The sequence below is a fragment of the Peromyscus leucopus genome, chromosome 3, assembly GCF_004664715.2.
Source record: "Peromyscus leucopus breed LL Stock chromosome 3, UCI_PerLeu_2.1, whole genome shotgun sequence".
Taxonomy (NCBI): domain Eukaryota; kingdom Metazoa; phylum Chordata; class Mammalia; order Rodentia; family Cricetidae; genus Peromyscus; species Peromyscus leucopus.
In genome coordinates, this window is record NC_051065.1 from 99,260,983 (window position 1) to 99,277,679 (window position 16,697).

Below are 16,697 nucleotides of genomic sequence, written 5' to 3' on the forward strand. Positions count from 1 at the left end.
ACACAGAGAAACCCTGACTCAAAAAACAAACAAACAAACAAACAAAAAACTGGAATTGTGAACATCTACCAAGGGGAAACAAGTTAAATTATATAAATCTCTAATATTAAAATCTCAGTGGTCATTTTTGTTGTTGCTTTTGAGAGCATCTTACTGTACAGCTAGCCCAGGCTAGCCTTGAACTCTTCATCTTCCTTGCCTTAGCCTCCTAAATGCCAGGATTACAGGTATGGGTCATCATGTCTACTTTCTGCAGAAAAGGCTAAGATAGACACACCGACATAGGAAAGTGTCCTTAGCATCTTTAGTAAATAAATGGGTATGGCCGAGGGGAAAAGTAATAAACTGTGAAGTGTTTAGTTATTACAAAGAATGGAGAAATAAGACCTGAGTTTCAAGTTATATGGTTTTATATTATTTGATGTCTTTAAATGGAAATGCACTATTTTAAAAGATCAGAAATGGCCAGGCAAAGTGGCGCACACCTTTAATCCCAGTTCCCGAGAAGCATATGCCAGCCTGGTCTGCACAGTCAGAGCTGCATAGAGATCTTGACATCCCCCTCCCCCATTACACCTGCTGATAAAAAATTCAAAACTGGGGCTGGAGAGATGGCTCAGTGGTTAAGAGCACTTATTGATCTTGCAGAAGAACTGGACCCAGTTCCCAGCACCCACGTGGTACCTCCCAACCATCCAGAATTCTAGTTCAAGGATTCAGTGTTGTTCTCTGATCTTGGAGCACACCAGGTACACTCATGGAGCATATCCTTACATGCAGGCAACACACTCACACACATAAAACAAATCTAAACAAAAAATGCAGAGTATGAAAAGAATTATGGTATGGAAGAAATGAAAGGCAGTTAACTGCATATACATTATGTGAATAATTTGAAAATGCATCACTGACAGAAAATACCTGGTAAGTGTTTATACCAACAGGCACAGGACAAATAAAAGCCAGAAAGCTAACACCCGTCTCTCAAGACACAAGGGAGCCCTCGTGGAGCAACAATAGCATGTCTGACTCCAAGATACCAAACCATATGGTTTCACAACAGCTTTTCAAATCCTAAAAGAATGGGATTACTTCAGCTATATTACTTAAAAGTGTACAAATGTATAAAAAAACAACTTCCCAATACATTGCATGAAGTTAATGTCACTATTACCGACACCTAATAATGGAAACACAAAGGCTACAAGTTAATCTCACAATTTAAACAAATCAGATGGTGTTAACATAAGTCATCTTATTGTTAAAAAAGACAAGGAAAGAATACTATGCGTTCAGGCCATGCTCAAATGCTCAACAGACAAAATTAACTACTTCTAATGGGAAAAAATTAACACAGTGGAATGAGATCACTTCTTTCATATAAAGAAATTACATAACCCTAAGACCTCAATAATCCACAACACCATGCTTAAAGGTGAAACACTAGTCATTCACATTCAAGTGAGAAGAGAAACAATATCACTAAAGAGAAAGATGTTCTCAAGCTAATAAGTACCTAGCAAACACTTAACACAGGATCCATGTTCCCAGCTCCATCTATCATGAAATATCAGTTCCTGGATCAAGCTGTCAGCCTGGCTACCTGACCGAACCCAGACTTGCCACTAGAACCAATGGACAGAACTCATGTGCAGCGCGCTCCTAAATGACCTGGTGGCAAGTTGTCATCCAGGGTGAAGAGTTAAGGACAGGGCACAGCTCCATTCATCTACACCACACTGGGCCATGGGGCAGGGAATGAGGTCTGCACTGTGAAGCTGCCAGCAATTCCCTCCCCTGCCATCCTCTTTTTCCCCCAGAGAATAGTTGTTATTGGTATAATTTTTAAAAAATAGAATAAAGGGCCAGAAAGGGACATAGGCTTTTATTTTTAACTCCAGATTGGGTATCGACATCAGCTTAAACACCCAGGTGGGAAACTGAAGTGCCTGAGAGAGTCACATGGAGTAGGGGCTTGCAAGGTCCCCTGCCCTGTGCCCTTTCACAGTGACACCTACCTGTGCCAGAGTAAGCACACAGGCCTGGGAAGGTGTTTAAAGGTAATTCCTGGCAGAGGCCAAGTTAAAGCCCTCCAGGCCCAAAGCCAGCATATATTGCCACACTACGGCACACCCTGACTTTACTCAAGTGCCACAGAAATTCTGAACACCGCGAACAGGGCAAGAGTCATTTCTAGAGCCAGATGTTCATTACGTAAGGTGTGTTTGTGAGAATTTGCCATGCTGTACATGCTTTTCTTCCTATGTATGCACTAGACTTTGGTTAAGAGCTTAAAAATTAAAATAAAACGCCACACCTGCCTGCAGCCCTGGCGCTCTGGAGGCAGAAACGGGGCCATCCATGGAGCAAGCTGGCTGCTGAGGAACTAAACCAGGGAGCTCTAGGTCCCAGTGAGGGGCTCTGATTCAACGTGTAAAGCAAACTTCAGACAACTTCGGCCTCCACAACAATGCACACACATGTGTACACCTGCAGAAAATGAGAACACACACACATTAAAGAATAAGATTTCAAAAGTTAAAGGCTGAGATGAGAAAGTTCCATTTCTATGACCTGCTCCAGAGCCTCCTTCTGAACATCACACTTTAATCGCTGGGCTCACCGATCAGTCTCACGGGACAGGACGTTCAATCCTGTACAAAGTGTCTGATGAGCTGATCTTAACTTTCCCAGACTCTCATTTGGGTGCAACCCACAGGTATGGGAGACACAGAGCCAAACCCTGACTGCACATTCTAACTGGCAGGAGAGCCTCAAGAAACGTCAGGTCTGCGGCACTCCAGCAACCACACCAGAGTCTCTGGAGCCCAAACACCAACATCCCTTTTTGAAGAGCTGCTCAGATAATTCTAACATGGAGTAGGGGCCAAGAGCTGCTAAACTTGTTAAACCAGAGGGACTGGCTGTTGGAGACTCTCAAGACAAGCTGAAGCAAGGCCCTGCCTGTTGTGGTGGGAGTGTCCGGGGATGGCGTGTCCTGGCACCCACCCAGCTCCTCCTCCATATCCTACTTCCCCAGACCTCAGTCGGAGACCTAGTGGGGAGCTAAGGTATCATCCTAATTCTGTGTGTGTGTGTGTGTGTGTGTGTGTGTGTGTGTGTGTGTATGTTTGCACTCCTGGGCACACAAAAGTGGACCACACAAGTCTTTCTAAATAACTTTAGGGCCCGTGAAGCTGGACACAGAACCCTGGGTTCTGGCTCCTAGCCAAGGACTTCAGACTGGACTCCTTGCCAGGACAGCCCCAAGACACACGCCACTGCAACCACACAACCCCAGAGCTAAGCCCTAACTACTACCCAGGGGCCAAATGATGCCTCTGGGAGCCCACAGCTGGAAAACAGGAAACCAGTGAGAAATAATAGAAGGAGAGACCATAGGGTAGAGGTAGGCAGAAAGCTCAACCAGGGGATGAGACTAGATTCAGAGACATGGAATGAAGGCCAGTGAGGAGGGAGAACCCACATGGTCACCTACAGAGACCTGCCAGCACTATTATCTGGGACCCCATGCCACCCTCCCCTGTCTACCTCAGTCTGGAATAGGAACTCATACCTGTAAGTTTGACCCAACATAATGGCTTTCTTGGCCAGGCAGCCCCATGGATGATCTCTGACCCAAGGAATCCTGCCTGGGTCATGTCATAAAGCATGTTCAGACTAGGGAGAGAACTATGCTTAAAGCATGAGGAATGGGAACAAGGGCAGACTGAAGACCTGAAGAATGTCCTAGTTTGGAGAAGAGTAGGATAGAGAAACACTGAGAAAAACAGGTGGACAGCTCTCGGACGTGAGTAAAGAGAGAAACCATACCTAGACTGCACAATCTATCAGGTTGACTGATTAGAACACTTCAAAGATGGTTGAGTTTGGAAACGGTGTAGGTTTCCAGAGCTGAGTTATCGTGAGCCATCCTAGCCCCTAACTAGCCATCTGTCGACCCCCTCTGGACCGAACATCCTGTGACTACTGGGTACATTCTTTTGGAATATATGAGCACAACCGCTTCCATTAGCACCCAAACCCAAGAGTGTAATCAGACAGTATCCAAGACCCACAGCGGAGATTTCCCCACCTCACTGTGTCCTGCCTGCTCTTCCCATCAATGCACTGCTAGTGTTTTGATTTATGGCTTTGTTCAGGTTCTAAAAAGAACTTTATGGAACAGTTACCACATCGGGCCACGGAATTTGGGGTTACCTAAACCTGTGTCTCTGGGCCATGATCATTCATGTTTGGCTCCAGAATAAACTATGGCTTAGACCCTTTAAGGTGAGAACTGTGTTTTGTTTTATGTGAACAGGAACATCTCCAGCTCCACCAAAAATCCATTCTCCTAAAGCCTGGGGACAGGGCACTAATGACTCATATTTTGAAGACCTAGTCTCCCCTCTCCAGGACCAGGAGAGTCAGAAAGAATGTTCTGCACCTTGGCTGACCCTGGTCAAGCCAGCAGAGACACATGAGTTGGTCTAAGGAATACTCCCGAGGTTTGCAGCATCAGACCACACTCTCTGCGTGCACCCCTCCTCAGGACCTCTGACCGCCTCTGGCAGGTGTGGCTGGCCTCCCTGCTGGACCCCTTCTGCAGAGCAGCCAGCAGAGTCAGAGCTGGAACCTCCCTGAGGGATAGGAAGGCAGTCAACAGGCCAGGCAGCGGTCTCTCTAGTAACCTGTCTGCTTAGCAGGACTGGGAACAAAGCCCGTAGGCCAGACAAGTGTCCCTTTGGGATAAACGTTTGAGAAAAGACAGTGGATGCTGCAGAAGCAGGAAAGCAGAAGTCAGTCACCAGGGCAGAGCTGGGGAGCTCTCTGATCGGGACAAGCTGCAAACCCTCTCAATGCCTTTGTTTCCAAGCAGAGCCCATGAGGTCAGGATTACTCATGAGGATGCGTGGGGGCGGGGCACAGAAATCCAATTACTTAAGCACCAAGGGCACAAGAGTTCCTGGCCAGACACAACCAGGATTTGCTTAGACCCTAATCCTCCTACACTTGGCATGCTGGCCCCTGAAGTAATATTTCTGCAGCAAGACAGTTTGAACCCTTTTCTCTGGACAGCCAAGACAAAAAAATTCTCATTTTTACTTGAATGTTTAATAATGCTAACAAAACGCTGGAGAGCCTCAGCTGGAGGAATTAGGGCCAAGACCCTTCGACTCAAGCCACCAAGATGACTGGGGGGGTCCATCCTTACAGAAGTCACAGTAGAAGACCAGCCCCTGACAGGAAAGGGCTACACTTCTAGTTAGAACCATCGTATGAAAGCCTAAAGAGCATTGCACAGCAAGTCCTGGGTTCCATCCTCAGCATCACAACAACAACAACAACAACAAAAAATAGCTTCAATGTTTTAAAACCATAAATGAAGTTGGACCTGATGAACAGGGCTGGAATCCTGACTACTCAGGAGACTAAGAAATAAAGACCCCAAGTTCAAGGCCTTCTGGGCTACAGAATAAATGCAAAAGCCATGGCAAAAAGAGGGCTGAAGATATTACAGTAGTAGATGGTTTTGGCACGTGTGAGGTCGAGTTCAGTCTCTAGCAATACGCACATGCAGACACACAAACTGGGAAGGGGGGCACCCTTCAGGGGCCCATGTGGTTCAGACTTAACATCAGAGTCCTGAACATGCAGGAGGGATCTTTATCTACGGGAGCTGAGGTACAAGGAAGTCTTTTGGCTGCTCTAAGAGACTCTGCAACAAACGCAGGGTGAGCAAGCGTGAGGAGGCAATGTCCAAAAAGGGTGTGGAGACAGGCAAGCCAGGGGCCCTCCGCACTGCCAGGAGCAGGTTCAAAGCAGTGCTGCCCAGTCTGAGCCAGTCCAGCATCGGACACACAGAAGTGTCTAGTTGCAGGACATCCAAGAACAAGAGCATGGAAAGCGCCCTGCGGATAGCTCACAGCATGCTCTGAACAGTACCGAACACCCAAGGTAGGCCGCACAAGCTGTTAGCTAACCGTACAAAGTGGGACCGACCGACCGAGTCTTGGAAATTAAAAAAAGGAGAAAACCTAAAAAGACAATCTGCTCTGTTTCTAGATTTAGTCTGAGGAAAACTAACTTTGGAAGGCAAACCCTCTGCTATACAGAAAGGAAAAGATGGCCAGGGACTCTAAGTGACTCCCCATAGTTAATGGCAAAGCCCGTGAGTAGAGGAAGAAACACTACTTGTTACTGCTTCACTGACTGAGAGAGAGCAACATCTACAAAGACTCAAACCTTATTTTTTAAAGATGGGGCCTGATATAAACCAGGCTAGCCTCAAACTAGCTACATAGTCAAGGATAACCTGGAATTCAGTCTACTCCTCAAATGTGAGATTACAGGCACACACCACTATATCCAGGTAACTGCTCACAAGGTGACCTTTTCTGTTCTTTTTTGGCAGTGCTGGAGATTAAATCTATAGCAAAGGCCCGACTAAGCCACATTGCAGCTCCAGAACACAAACGTTTTCAGATAGGGCCTTACTATGTAGCTCTGGCGGAACTTATGATGCAGACTAGGCTGACCTCAACTCAATCGATGCACCTGTCTGTGCCTCAAATGCTGGGGTGAAAGGTGTGTACCACCACAAACAGGAGACCCTCACTCCTGAGGAGCTGCAAGCAGTTCCAAGTTCACATGAACAGACCCGGGGGTAGCATTTTATCCGGCCTTCTCTGCATCTCAAACCCAACACTTTTTCAAAAATCAAGCTTCCTTCCCACCTGATCCATTTCACAACACACGACCCTAACACACCACCAGATCTTGGAAGCACACGACCTAACACACCACCACCAGATCCTGGAAGCACTCACTAACCTTAACAAGGCTGACATGTTGATTCTTCATTCCAAGTCCCCTGAGGTTCAATAAGCCACAAAGAAAGCCTAGTACATCCAAGTGCACATGTGATGAGAAGTTTGGTGTGTGCAAGTTCATATGCCCCAAACGCAGTGGAGATCAAAGGTATTAACTGCATGAAAACTCGCTGGCAATACCGGCATTCCCACCCATAACTGAAGGAATTCAGTCCACAGCTCTTAGGTCTAAGGGTTTTGTAAGACTTGAACAGTAACTTCTCTCCTCTGACTCTGTACTTAGTCCCGGGACACGGGAGGGCTCAGCAAATGTTGAGGAGACAAGGAATGGGAGATAAAAGTAGGCGAGGATGGGAACAGAGTCCTGCTTAGACTGCCGAGCTACAGGTTTTACTCCTGCTGGCCGCCCCTGTCCTGTCTGCACAGACTTCCTAGATTAGCCCAGGAGAAAGCCACCTCCTCCTCAGAAGCCTCTCAGATGCTGGGAACGGGGGATCCTGGGGACTGCCAGATGTCTGGGTGTGGGAGGAAATGAGGCCAAAAGCCCAAGAGGTCAGGGATGGAAACGAGGTCTTAAGAGGATTGGGAGACCCAAAAGCTGAGCCAAAACAAAACCTCTGCCATACTCCCAGCTCCCGACCCCCAAGCCAGCCAAACCACTTGCCACAGCCTCCAGGGTATGGGAGGGAACTTGGCAAAACCACAAAGCCCATTTCGTAGCAGAAACGTCCATCTGTAGCTAGAGGCAGATGAGCACCCAAGCCCCTCCCCCTCCCCAGCCCAGCAAGAGGCCAACAGAGCCATCATGGTGGTCTCCGAATGCAGCCCCAGGTGCCTGCACTGGGACAGACAGAAGGCTCCCATTCCACCTTACACTGTGTTCCACAGTCCCTCCTCTTCGCTGATATTCATTCAGAAATGACCGGCTGGGGTTGCCAGAGACGTAGACCTGAGCCCTGCGATGAACTCCCGCTCCTACCAAGCATGGGGAAGCCCTTTCTCCATCCTCCAGCATAAACCTGACATCCCCTTGGTTGGTTCCTTTCATGCTCCGGCACGACAGGCCCACCTGTTTTCAACTTTATTGCTGCTTGTAAATGATTCCGGGGAAGGGGACTCCTCTACCTTCCCAAGAGCTGAAAGGGCAGGTGACAGACAGGAGTGACCAAGAGTATGCAGAGTCAAGCAGCAGATTCTCAACAGGGCATTTTTGGGGTGGTCAAAAGAAGAGACAGAAGGCAGAGATCCTGGGCTCAGCACCAAAACAGTTTCCAGACATCCTTAGCCTGTGCAGTGCTCCCATGAGGCAGAGCGTGGGAGCCCAAAAGCAGGGCAGCCTGGTGCTCTCGGCACTGGCCACTCTCTTCTATCCAGGCAGCTGAGGGGAGGAGGTAGCAACAGGGTATTCTGCTATGGCGGATTCCCTGGGATATCGCGGGTAAATGACATGCAGCATAATATATAGTAAACTGACGACTTGTATTCACCAAGCTCTGCTCTGTGACCATGCCAGACACTGTGCGCATCCCCACATCAGGATATTCCTGACAGCATTAGCATACAAGGAGACATGCATTACTTCTTCTGGCTGCTGGACACCATTCACCCTTGGGGCTTGCCCGTCCTGTGGGACTTGTACACATACACACATGCATACACACTCCCTTTGTGCTGACCACAAGAGCAGCTCTTCTACCATGACCTGATAACAGACCGGGCAAAACTCTCTCACCCCCCAACAGGCCCCCTGAGAAAATCCAATGTGGAAAAAAAGACAAAGGCAAAAGCAGGGGCTCAGACCTGAATACTAGTGGCGCCAAGGCTGAGAGGAAGCCATGGTTCTCAGACAGGCAGGCAGCTCAGCATCAACAAGCACAGATGCATGCCCAGAGCAGGAGGAATCAAAGTCCTGTGGACAGGGAAGGGGAAGACCTAGGGATTTTCGTAACGCTGCGGCTGGGGTACTAGGCTGGGGGCCTCCAAAAGACCTTCGGGCCAGATCCCGGGGCAGCACAACAGGTGGTGGAAAGAGCGCATACTAGCCGAGGGCAAGGACCCAGGTCTGCCAGGAGAGCCGTCACCACACAGCCAGGCAGGAGGGTGCTGGCGAGCGTGAGCAGACGAGGATGGAGGTACAGAAGGAGGGAGCTTCCCCCTCTCCCTGAGCCCATCTGTCTCCATCCTTTTGTCCTGTTTTCATGGGAGTTGGGGGACAGAAGAGCCTGCCTCAGAATCTTAACATCTCCAGTGCCCACACTTTTGAAACAGTGTACCCAGTGACTACAACTCCCCCAGTGAGCGGCGGGTGGCCAAAGGAAGCGGAGGTGGGAAACTGTGGGTTCTGGCTCCCCAGAAAAGACAGCAAGAGCACAAGTCAGCCAATGAGAGCCCACAGCTCCCTCGGCAGCCCGTGCACAAACAGTGTCACTGATGCTTCTGCTTGCCTGGGGGGTCTCCCACGGCCCCTTCCAGATGACTACCAACAACTCCCCAGCCTCACCGAGGCATGCCAGCTCCCTCAGAGCTGAGGGCACCTGGCTCTTCCTCCCTAAGAAACTGTTTCTGAAGCAAAACCATGTCCTTCTCTAAACACTGCCTTGGGAAGAGGCCAGGGACTAACCCTGGCCTTCAGATCCACCTTGTAAGCTAGCCCAGGAACCCCCGACCCACACAGGAAGCAGCAGGGCCCCACCCTAACAGTGTCACCACCCAGATAGGGAGGTGGCAGAGGGCCATTTCCAGCACCTGCTCAGAGCTTCCCACAGCTTTCCCAGGAAGTAGGAGGCAGCTTTGCAGGAAAAGACTAAGAGCATGCTGGGACACTTGCAGCTCGCCCACCTGCTACCTAAGCAACCGGGCTCCGGGTTTCCTCCATGCCAGGGAGAGCCCCACTGGCCTGGCCTGGCCTGCCCACCTTTCCCCCATACTCACTCCAGTCTCTGCTCTTCAGGGACATCCACCCTGTTTCTTCTGTCCCAGTCCCCCCCACTTCCCAGGCTAGAGGACACTGCTGAGTAATCCCAAACTTAAGGTGGGCCCCCAGCCCTGTAAACTGGGGCAAACTAAAGGAAATCTACTGATCTGGTCCTTGCCAACCTAGAAGGATTAGTCATGGCTTCTCAGTGAACAGATTCTCCCTGGACTCTCCATCCCTCCCCCCATCAAATGCACCACCCTACCCTCTGAAAACCCACCTGGAATGGGTCAGGACCCCTTTCTCTGCTTCCCCCACACCTGGGAACACTGCCTTCCTGGGCTCCCAGACACCAAATGGCACAGAACAACAGCAGACACCCGCTGGCTTCCTAGCCATGATGTTGCATCAGCCCCCACCCTACCCAAAATATCCTCACCCCCACCACCTCCTCTCCTCTCTCCAGCCATCTCCATGGTGACAGCAGCATGACTAATGACACCCTATCAGCTTCGGAGTCAGGAGTGCAATTCTCCCTCCCCCTTACTGTCCCCCCCCCCACTCCCCGCGACGCACCCCGGGGATTTCTGCAGATTGGATGCAAACCAACAGTGCCAGGGCCATTCTCCAGAGATTCCCAGAGGCAGGCACAGGGAGTAGGTTGCATATCTTTAACACACACACAGGCACGCGCACACACACGCGCGCGCGCGCGCACACACACACACACACACATACACACAGTTCAACAAACCAAAATCCAACTGCACCCAAACCATCCAGCTGAGAAAGCAAAAAGAATCCAAACAAAACCCACACAGGCCTGAGAATTCATTGGCCGCCCACATTCCCGCCGCCCCTCCCCCTCAGCTGCTGCTACACACACACACACACACACACACACACACAGTGGGAGATTAAAGAATCAGGAGACCCTTTATTTATATCCAATCCAGTCCAACACTTCAACCCCCACCGCGCGCGCACCCACGCACACACGTAAACGTATACACACACACACACACACACACACACGCACACGCACGCACGCAAGCACGCAGGGTACCTTGACAGTCGCCCCTTGTGCCCAAGGCCCCGTTCCTTCACCAGCCTTTATTTCCACCTGCAAAAGAAGCCAAAGACACCGGTAAGGCAGACTGGTGGCAGGCAAGCAGCAAAGCAGTCCTGCACAGGCCCCGGCGCACTGGAGAGGAAAGGGCCGGGGAAGAAAGGCTGGACGGGACCATCTTCCTACTCCAGCTGCCTCCGAGCGCGGATGGGCCCCTGCGCCTTCCAGTGTTTTGTTTTCCTGCTCGGTTCCCGGGTCTCTCAGGATCCAGGGGGCCCCCGCTCCCGGCCTGCACGCGGCCTCCCCTCCCCTCCAGGCCCTGCGCTCTACCTCGGCCGGCCTCCTCTACTGCATCGGCCGCCGCCGGGCCTCCCATTATCCCCGCCGAGGGAGCGCACCGAGGGAGGCACTGCAGAGGCGGCGGCCAGCTGCCGGCTGCTCCCGCCCCGCCAGGCTGGTGTGCGAGGGGGCGGCGCGCGCGCCAGCCAATCCCGCGCCCGGCCCTCCCCGTTAAGGACCTGCCCAGCAGCCAGGCGGGGGCCTTGGTAGAGGAAGCCATAGCCACAAGGGCTGCTTCCCAGGCAGGCCGGGGATCCCGGGGCACCCCCCCATCAGGCAACAAGCACAAGGCGTCCCCTGCACCTCCGGCGGCGGGTGCACCCGGAGTACCCCGGAACGCAGGTACCCCACACCGGCCACTCTCCAGCCGGCCAAGAGCTGGAGCTTCAGTCCTCCAAGGAGAATTCAGGGCAGCAGGAGCTACTCACACACACACACACACACACACTCTCACAACACACTCACACACTCACACCCGCGCTCTGCAGACTGCAGATGAGTGGAGTAACTTACCGAAGGTGACACCACTGGAACTCAGCGGAGCTCAGACGCCCTGCCAGGTCTGTCCTCCCTGAAGATCATACCCCTTCGCCATTCCGTAGCTCTCCTGCCCTGCCCGCTTGTACCCCACTCGGGAAAATGGGCTGTAGCCCATACTTCCCGCGCTTCCCCAAGTCAGCTGTACCCTCCCTGGCTCCCACCTCACTACCCCAAGATCACTCCCGACCGGCGCTGGTCGTCATGTGGTCGTCTCTCCTGGAGAGGCTCTACCAGGTGCCCCTTCCAAAGACCCCCTGGGCTCCCAGACCTCAAGAGTTCCAGTACAGTCCCCTAACTCCAAACATACCAAGGGTGCCAAGGCCAGGAGACCGAAGGGGTGAGGGGGACGGCCAAGTCCTAGCAATTCACATTCCTGTATTAAATTCCCAGGCACCTCTTCCGTCTATTCCATCCCTGAGAGGGAACATCCAGGCTGCTCCCTCACATACACCTTAGTACCCACACAGCCCGTTCCTAGCCGGTGGTAACTTACCTCTCTAAGCCTCTCTCTTCTCATCTGTAGAATGGAACCGGCAGCCATTTCACACAGCTGTGAAGCCCTGAGAAGGCACCCAGCCAGCTGCCCGGCACAAGGTAGGTGCTGCTGCCTTGCAGCCCTCTACATTTCTGCCGGAGCTCAGGGTGCTTTCTCATTCTCACAGATGAATAAGCTGAGGCCTGAGAGAAGTGACTCACAGACGAGCGCCCCTGCTCTAGTGACTCGCTCTATTACCCACTCCAACCGCAGATGCATGATTGTGCCCCACCCCAGGGCCCCCGGGGGGTACTCAGAACCAGAAAAGCCGCCTTAGGAGAAGGGCAAGCCTGCCTCTAATGAGGCAGCTTCAGGGCTCACACTTGCCTCCTCTTCGGGACAAAGGGCAATCTTACTAGGTCCCTCCCAGAGCAGGCAGGCAGGCAGATGCCAAGATAGAGCGAAGGACAAAGCAGGGAATTTGGGGTGGGGTGGGGTGGGGTGTTTGTTTGTTTGGGTTGGGTTTTTTGTTTGTTTGTTTGTTTGTTTTAGGTTTTTCAGACAGTTTCTCTGTGTAACAGCCCTGGCTGTCCTGGAACTTGCTCTGTAGTCCTGGCTGGTTCAAATCCACCTGCCTCTGCCTCCCAAGTACTGGGATTAAAGGTGTGCCCCGCTGCTGCCACCGGGCTGTGTTTGCGTCTTTTGACTCACATCACTGACCAGCCTAAGTGAGTCCATCTTTCTCTTGGTCCCCTAAAGCCCCGTGTGTACCCCACAGAGACAAACACAGCTCGGACAGGTATCAGTTAATACTGTTCCCACTACGGCCGCCACAGTGTATCAGGCCCCTGCTGCGCTGTGGTATCTCATTTTACCTACTTTACACATGTTTTTTTAAAGAAGGAAGAGTCTTAGAGATGCTGAACAATTTGTCCTTCAAAATTAGTGGGCTGGAATTCAAACCCAGACCCTCCCCACCCTCTTTACCCCCCTTTCTCTGCCAAGCCCAGGGAGATAGGAAGACAACTGGGTCACTTAAAGTGACCACTTCCTGTCACACAGATCTGAGAATACTAATGTTTTCACTCTTCCCAATGCTGCTTCCTGACCCCTCCCCCGCATGCTAATGTACTGCATGACTGAATCCAGACAGTACCTCCCCTCTGCCAGGTCCTCAGTCACCAAGCCTTTCCCAGTATTAGCCAGGCTCCTCCCTGTCCTCAAGAACAACGTACTGCCTCTTCTGGAGCGCCAGTCACATCCAAGCAGTTACTTATTTACAGTCCTCCCCCACGTGGGTGGGGCCCCGTCTTCCCTGCTCTCCTGGGCTCTACACAGAACTGGAATGTGCTGAGCTGCAGTCTACCTCCGGAGTGTGGAGTAGCAGAGGGCTGGACACTGAGATGGTGAGTCTCCTCTCCTGGTCAGGCTTCTGGATGAAGTCCCCAAAGGCAGGGGTGGAGGGGTGGAGGGTGGGGCGGGGGCAGCATCCACTCTCCTGGAAAGGCAGGACCTACCACTGTGGACTGTGGACCAGCATGCCTCTTTCTTACAGCTTATCGGAACTCTGAGTTCACCCCATCTCCCTCTGCTAACTCTGTGCTCCGCCCACTTCAGGTACCCACCCTGCCCTCCAGCAGCCCTTGGCTAAACCAAGGGAGCATGTGGCCCCCAAGGCAGCCTGCTTGTTCCCATTCTTATCCCACTCAAGTGATGCCAGTCAGAGATACATGCCAGAACCAGGACAGCTCTTTTCCTACCTGACACCTTTCTCCTCTATGCCCCTCTTTCTACATGTGAGCCCCCCTGGGACCAGCTGCGGAGGTACTTGGGATTCCTCCACATAAGGACAAAGATCCTTCCCTAATTTCCATCTGGATCTCCCAGTCTCCACCGTACTGGCTGCAGGAGAGGGGGCCAGAGAGAAGGTCAATGGGGAACTTGCTGGAAACACCCTGAAAACATGGCCATCCATAGACCAGACTCCCCATGGACGAGCAGGAACCCAGACACACTGGGAAGGGGAGACTGCAAATGAACCAAGCCCCAAGCCTGCGGAGCCCCACCAATGGGGACACAATTTCCATACCCACTCTACAGACAGACGATGCAGAGTCCTGGACACCCTGCCCACGACCACACAGCTAGAAATGACAGCGCTCTCTGCTGCGGGCCGCAGGAATATATCATAAGAACTCAGCTGGTTATGGCAAAGTCACTACCTAGAGGGATCAGGGAATTCCTCCAGAGGAAGCCAAATCCCAAGGAGTTTTTGGTGTTATTTGGCTTGTTATATATCAGCTGTATTCTGTTATGAAAATCATGTGTGCCTTCATAGCTTTCCCAATTGACTTTTCCCTAAGAAGAGCTAACAGTGTGGACTGATCACTCTCTGGACATACACATTCCAGGCATTTTGAGAACAGCCTCAGGAAAGGCTTTCTCTGGAATCAGATCTCTCCCTTGGCCACTTTCAAGGACTACAGGAAACACCACTCAGGTGGACGCCCAACTGCCAAGGACTAACAATGATAACAGCCCACCTGAAAGTCTCCTGACTTAAATTCCACAAGGAGACACCACCCAGGGGGGCGCCCAACTTCCAAGGACTAACAAGTGATAGCAGCCCACGTACAAGTCTCCTGACTTACAGTAAATTCACAAGAGGACGCGCCTAGGCCAGGTGGACGTTAAGTAATAGCTTTACACAATTTAGCTCGGACCCTCCCTTTTATATACCGGGACTTCCAGGGCACTAGGAGGAAAGAGAGAAGAGAATGGAAGAACGAGATGGGTAAGAACTTGAGAGGAACGAACTGAGACGGGGAAGAACTAGATTGAAGAGCTAAAAGAGAGGACTAGAGGAACGAGATGGAAGATGAGGAAGAGCCAGATGGGGAAGAACAAGATGAGAAAGAGCCAGATGAGAGAGAAGGAGACGGGAGAGAAGCTGATGGGAGAAAGAACTAGATAGATGAGAACCTAGAAGGGACAGAACTAGATGAAGGAATTAAGATAGAACCTAGAGGGGACAGTAGATAAATATAGAGAGAAATCAGGCAAGAAAGGAGCTAGACATGAGAACAGAACTGAAGCTGTGTATAAAGGATGTTATGCCAGAAGAATTAAAGCGAATGGACCAAAGAGCTCTGCGTGTGTAGACTGATTTACCGACCTTAAAGAATAGATTCTCTGCTGGTTGATAGAGCCTTCCGCGGACCCTGGGAGGGGACTATCGAGGGGCTGGACCCCCATAGTCCTCGTTAGCTCTCCTTCTGGCCTTTCTCTCACTCACGGTGGTATACTCAAGGGCCACTGTGGCTAGGCCTCCAGTGCTCAAGTCCATCTACCTCCTCCAGAGGAGACAGGGAACCGGAGACAGGCCACTTCTCTTCCCCGCCTTGTCCCGAACAAGGCTTGTCTGCACAGGGTTTTTCCTTCCTCGCTCAGTTGAAGCCCGCTTCCTCCAGGAAGCCTTCTCTGGTTACCTCAGCTTGTTGCTAGTCCATAACACTTCTGACATTTCTCTTAACACCTGAGGTTTGTCTCTGTGTATGTGTCCTGCCCCCTCCAACCAGAATGACTGCAGCCCCAACTCTCCAAAGTACCCAACACTGAAGGCACTAGGAACTGACTGTGGGGGAACCTGTGACCTCCTCCTCTCTCCATCACACAAAGGATCCTGCCAAAAACTTAACACCCCCTCCACCCTTGGAGCCTATGTTTCCTGGTGTCCACGCATCCATTTCCACCCAAGTAATTGCAGCCCATCACACATACATCATCCTCTATATTTGAAACTCTTCGAGGTTGTCATGGGAACTGCCTTCGCCTTCATTCACTGATCAGATCTCACAATTAGCTTTGGCAGCGGAAGTCTGTCAATGGCAGTCACCAGGAGGAGGAAGCAGAGGAGGAGCAGAGAAAAAGGATGCTCCTCCTTGGAGGTACGGCAGAATGAGATGCAAGGCAGGTACCAGTGATGTCCTGATGGACAAAGAGGCAGCCCCAACCCCCACCCCTCACTTCCACTCTGACAAATAAGGTGCACACACTGAGCCCCTGGCAGGTAGTGCCACTGCCTGTATGCCACACTTCCTCTCAGAGGGTCTTACCCCTCCTAATGCTACAACCCTTTTATACAGGTCTTCCTGTTGTGGTGACCCTCTCCCCCAATCATAAAATTATCTCGTTGCTACTTCATAGATGTAATTTTGCTACTGTTATGAATCATAAGGTAAATATCTGATATGCAACCCCCAAGGGGGTTACGACCCACAGGTTGAGAACCACTGTCCTAGATGCTTAGGAGAAGGTATTATACTGTTAGGGTCAAATTCAACTGTCTTTTGGACCACCAAATGTTCCAGGACCCACTCAAATAACAGGAGACTATTTGACGCTACAGAAAAAAAAGGCACAGAGTACCTCAGAACCCCAGGGTGGCCTGGAGGAAGACTTCCAAGAGTAACTAACGCCTTTAACCTCCCTCAAGGATCTGTGAACACCCTCAGGTACGCCAGC

General features: G+C 51.3%; 1 protein-coding gene and 1 long non-coding RNA gene across 7 annotated transcripts in view; one reads left to right on the forward strand and one right to left on the reverse strand.

The window, feature by feature from the left end:
- Positions 1–16,697, reverse strand: part of Tet3 (tet methylcytosine dioxygenase 3) — a 98,448-nt gene that overhangs the window by 71,114 nt on the left and 10,637 nt on the right. The window contains exons 1-2 of one of the 4 annotated variants that reach the window (XM_028871318.2): positions 12,192–12,652; positions 10,817–10,873 (exon numbers count right to left, since the gene is read on the reverse strand). The exons of 1 other annotated variant lie outside the window; for it this stretch is intronic. In XM_028871318.2, coding sequence (XP_028727151.1) covers positions 10,817–10,873; positions 12,192–12,239 — 105 coding nt within the window. In that variant the 5' untranslated portion in view covers positions 12,240–12,652. Of the gene's footprint in view, positions 1–10,816; positions 10,874–11,149; positions 11,246–12,191; positions 12,653–16,697 lie in introns of those variants that run through there. 2 more of the 4 variants (XM_028871319.2, XM_028871316.2) reach the window with 2 other exon arrangements.
- LOC114694409 lies at positions 11,331–14,406 on the forward strand. 3 transcript variants are annotated; one of them, XR_005091107.1, is made up of 4 exons: positions 11,331–11,718; positions 12,222–12,292; positions 13,457–13,579; positions 13,729–14,406. It is a non-coding gene; the product is annotated as an uncharacterized LOC114694409 (long non-coding RNA). The 3 variants fall into 3 exon arrangements; XR_003734702.2 differs by having other exon boundaries at positions 11,334–11,718; positions 13,344–13,579; XR_005091108.1 differs by having other exon boundaries at positions 11,334–11,718; positions 13,344–13,579; positions 13,791–14,406.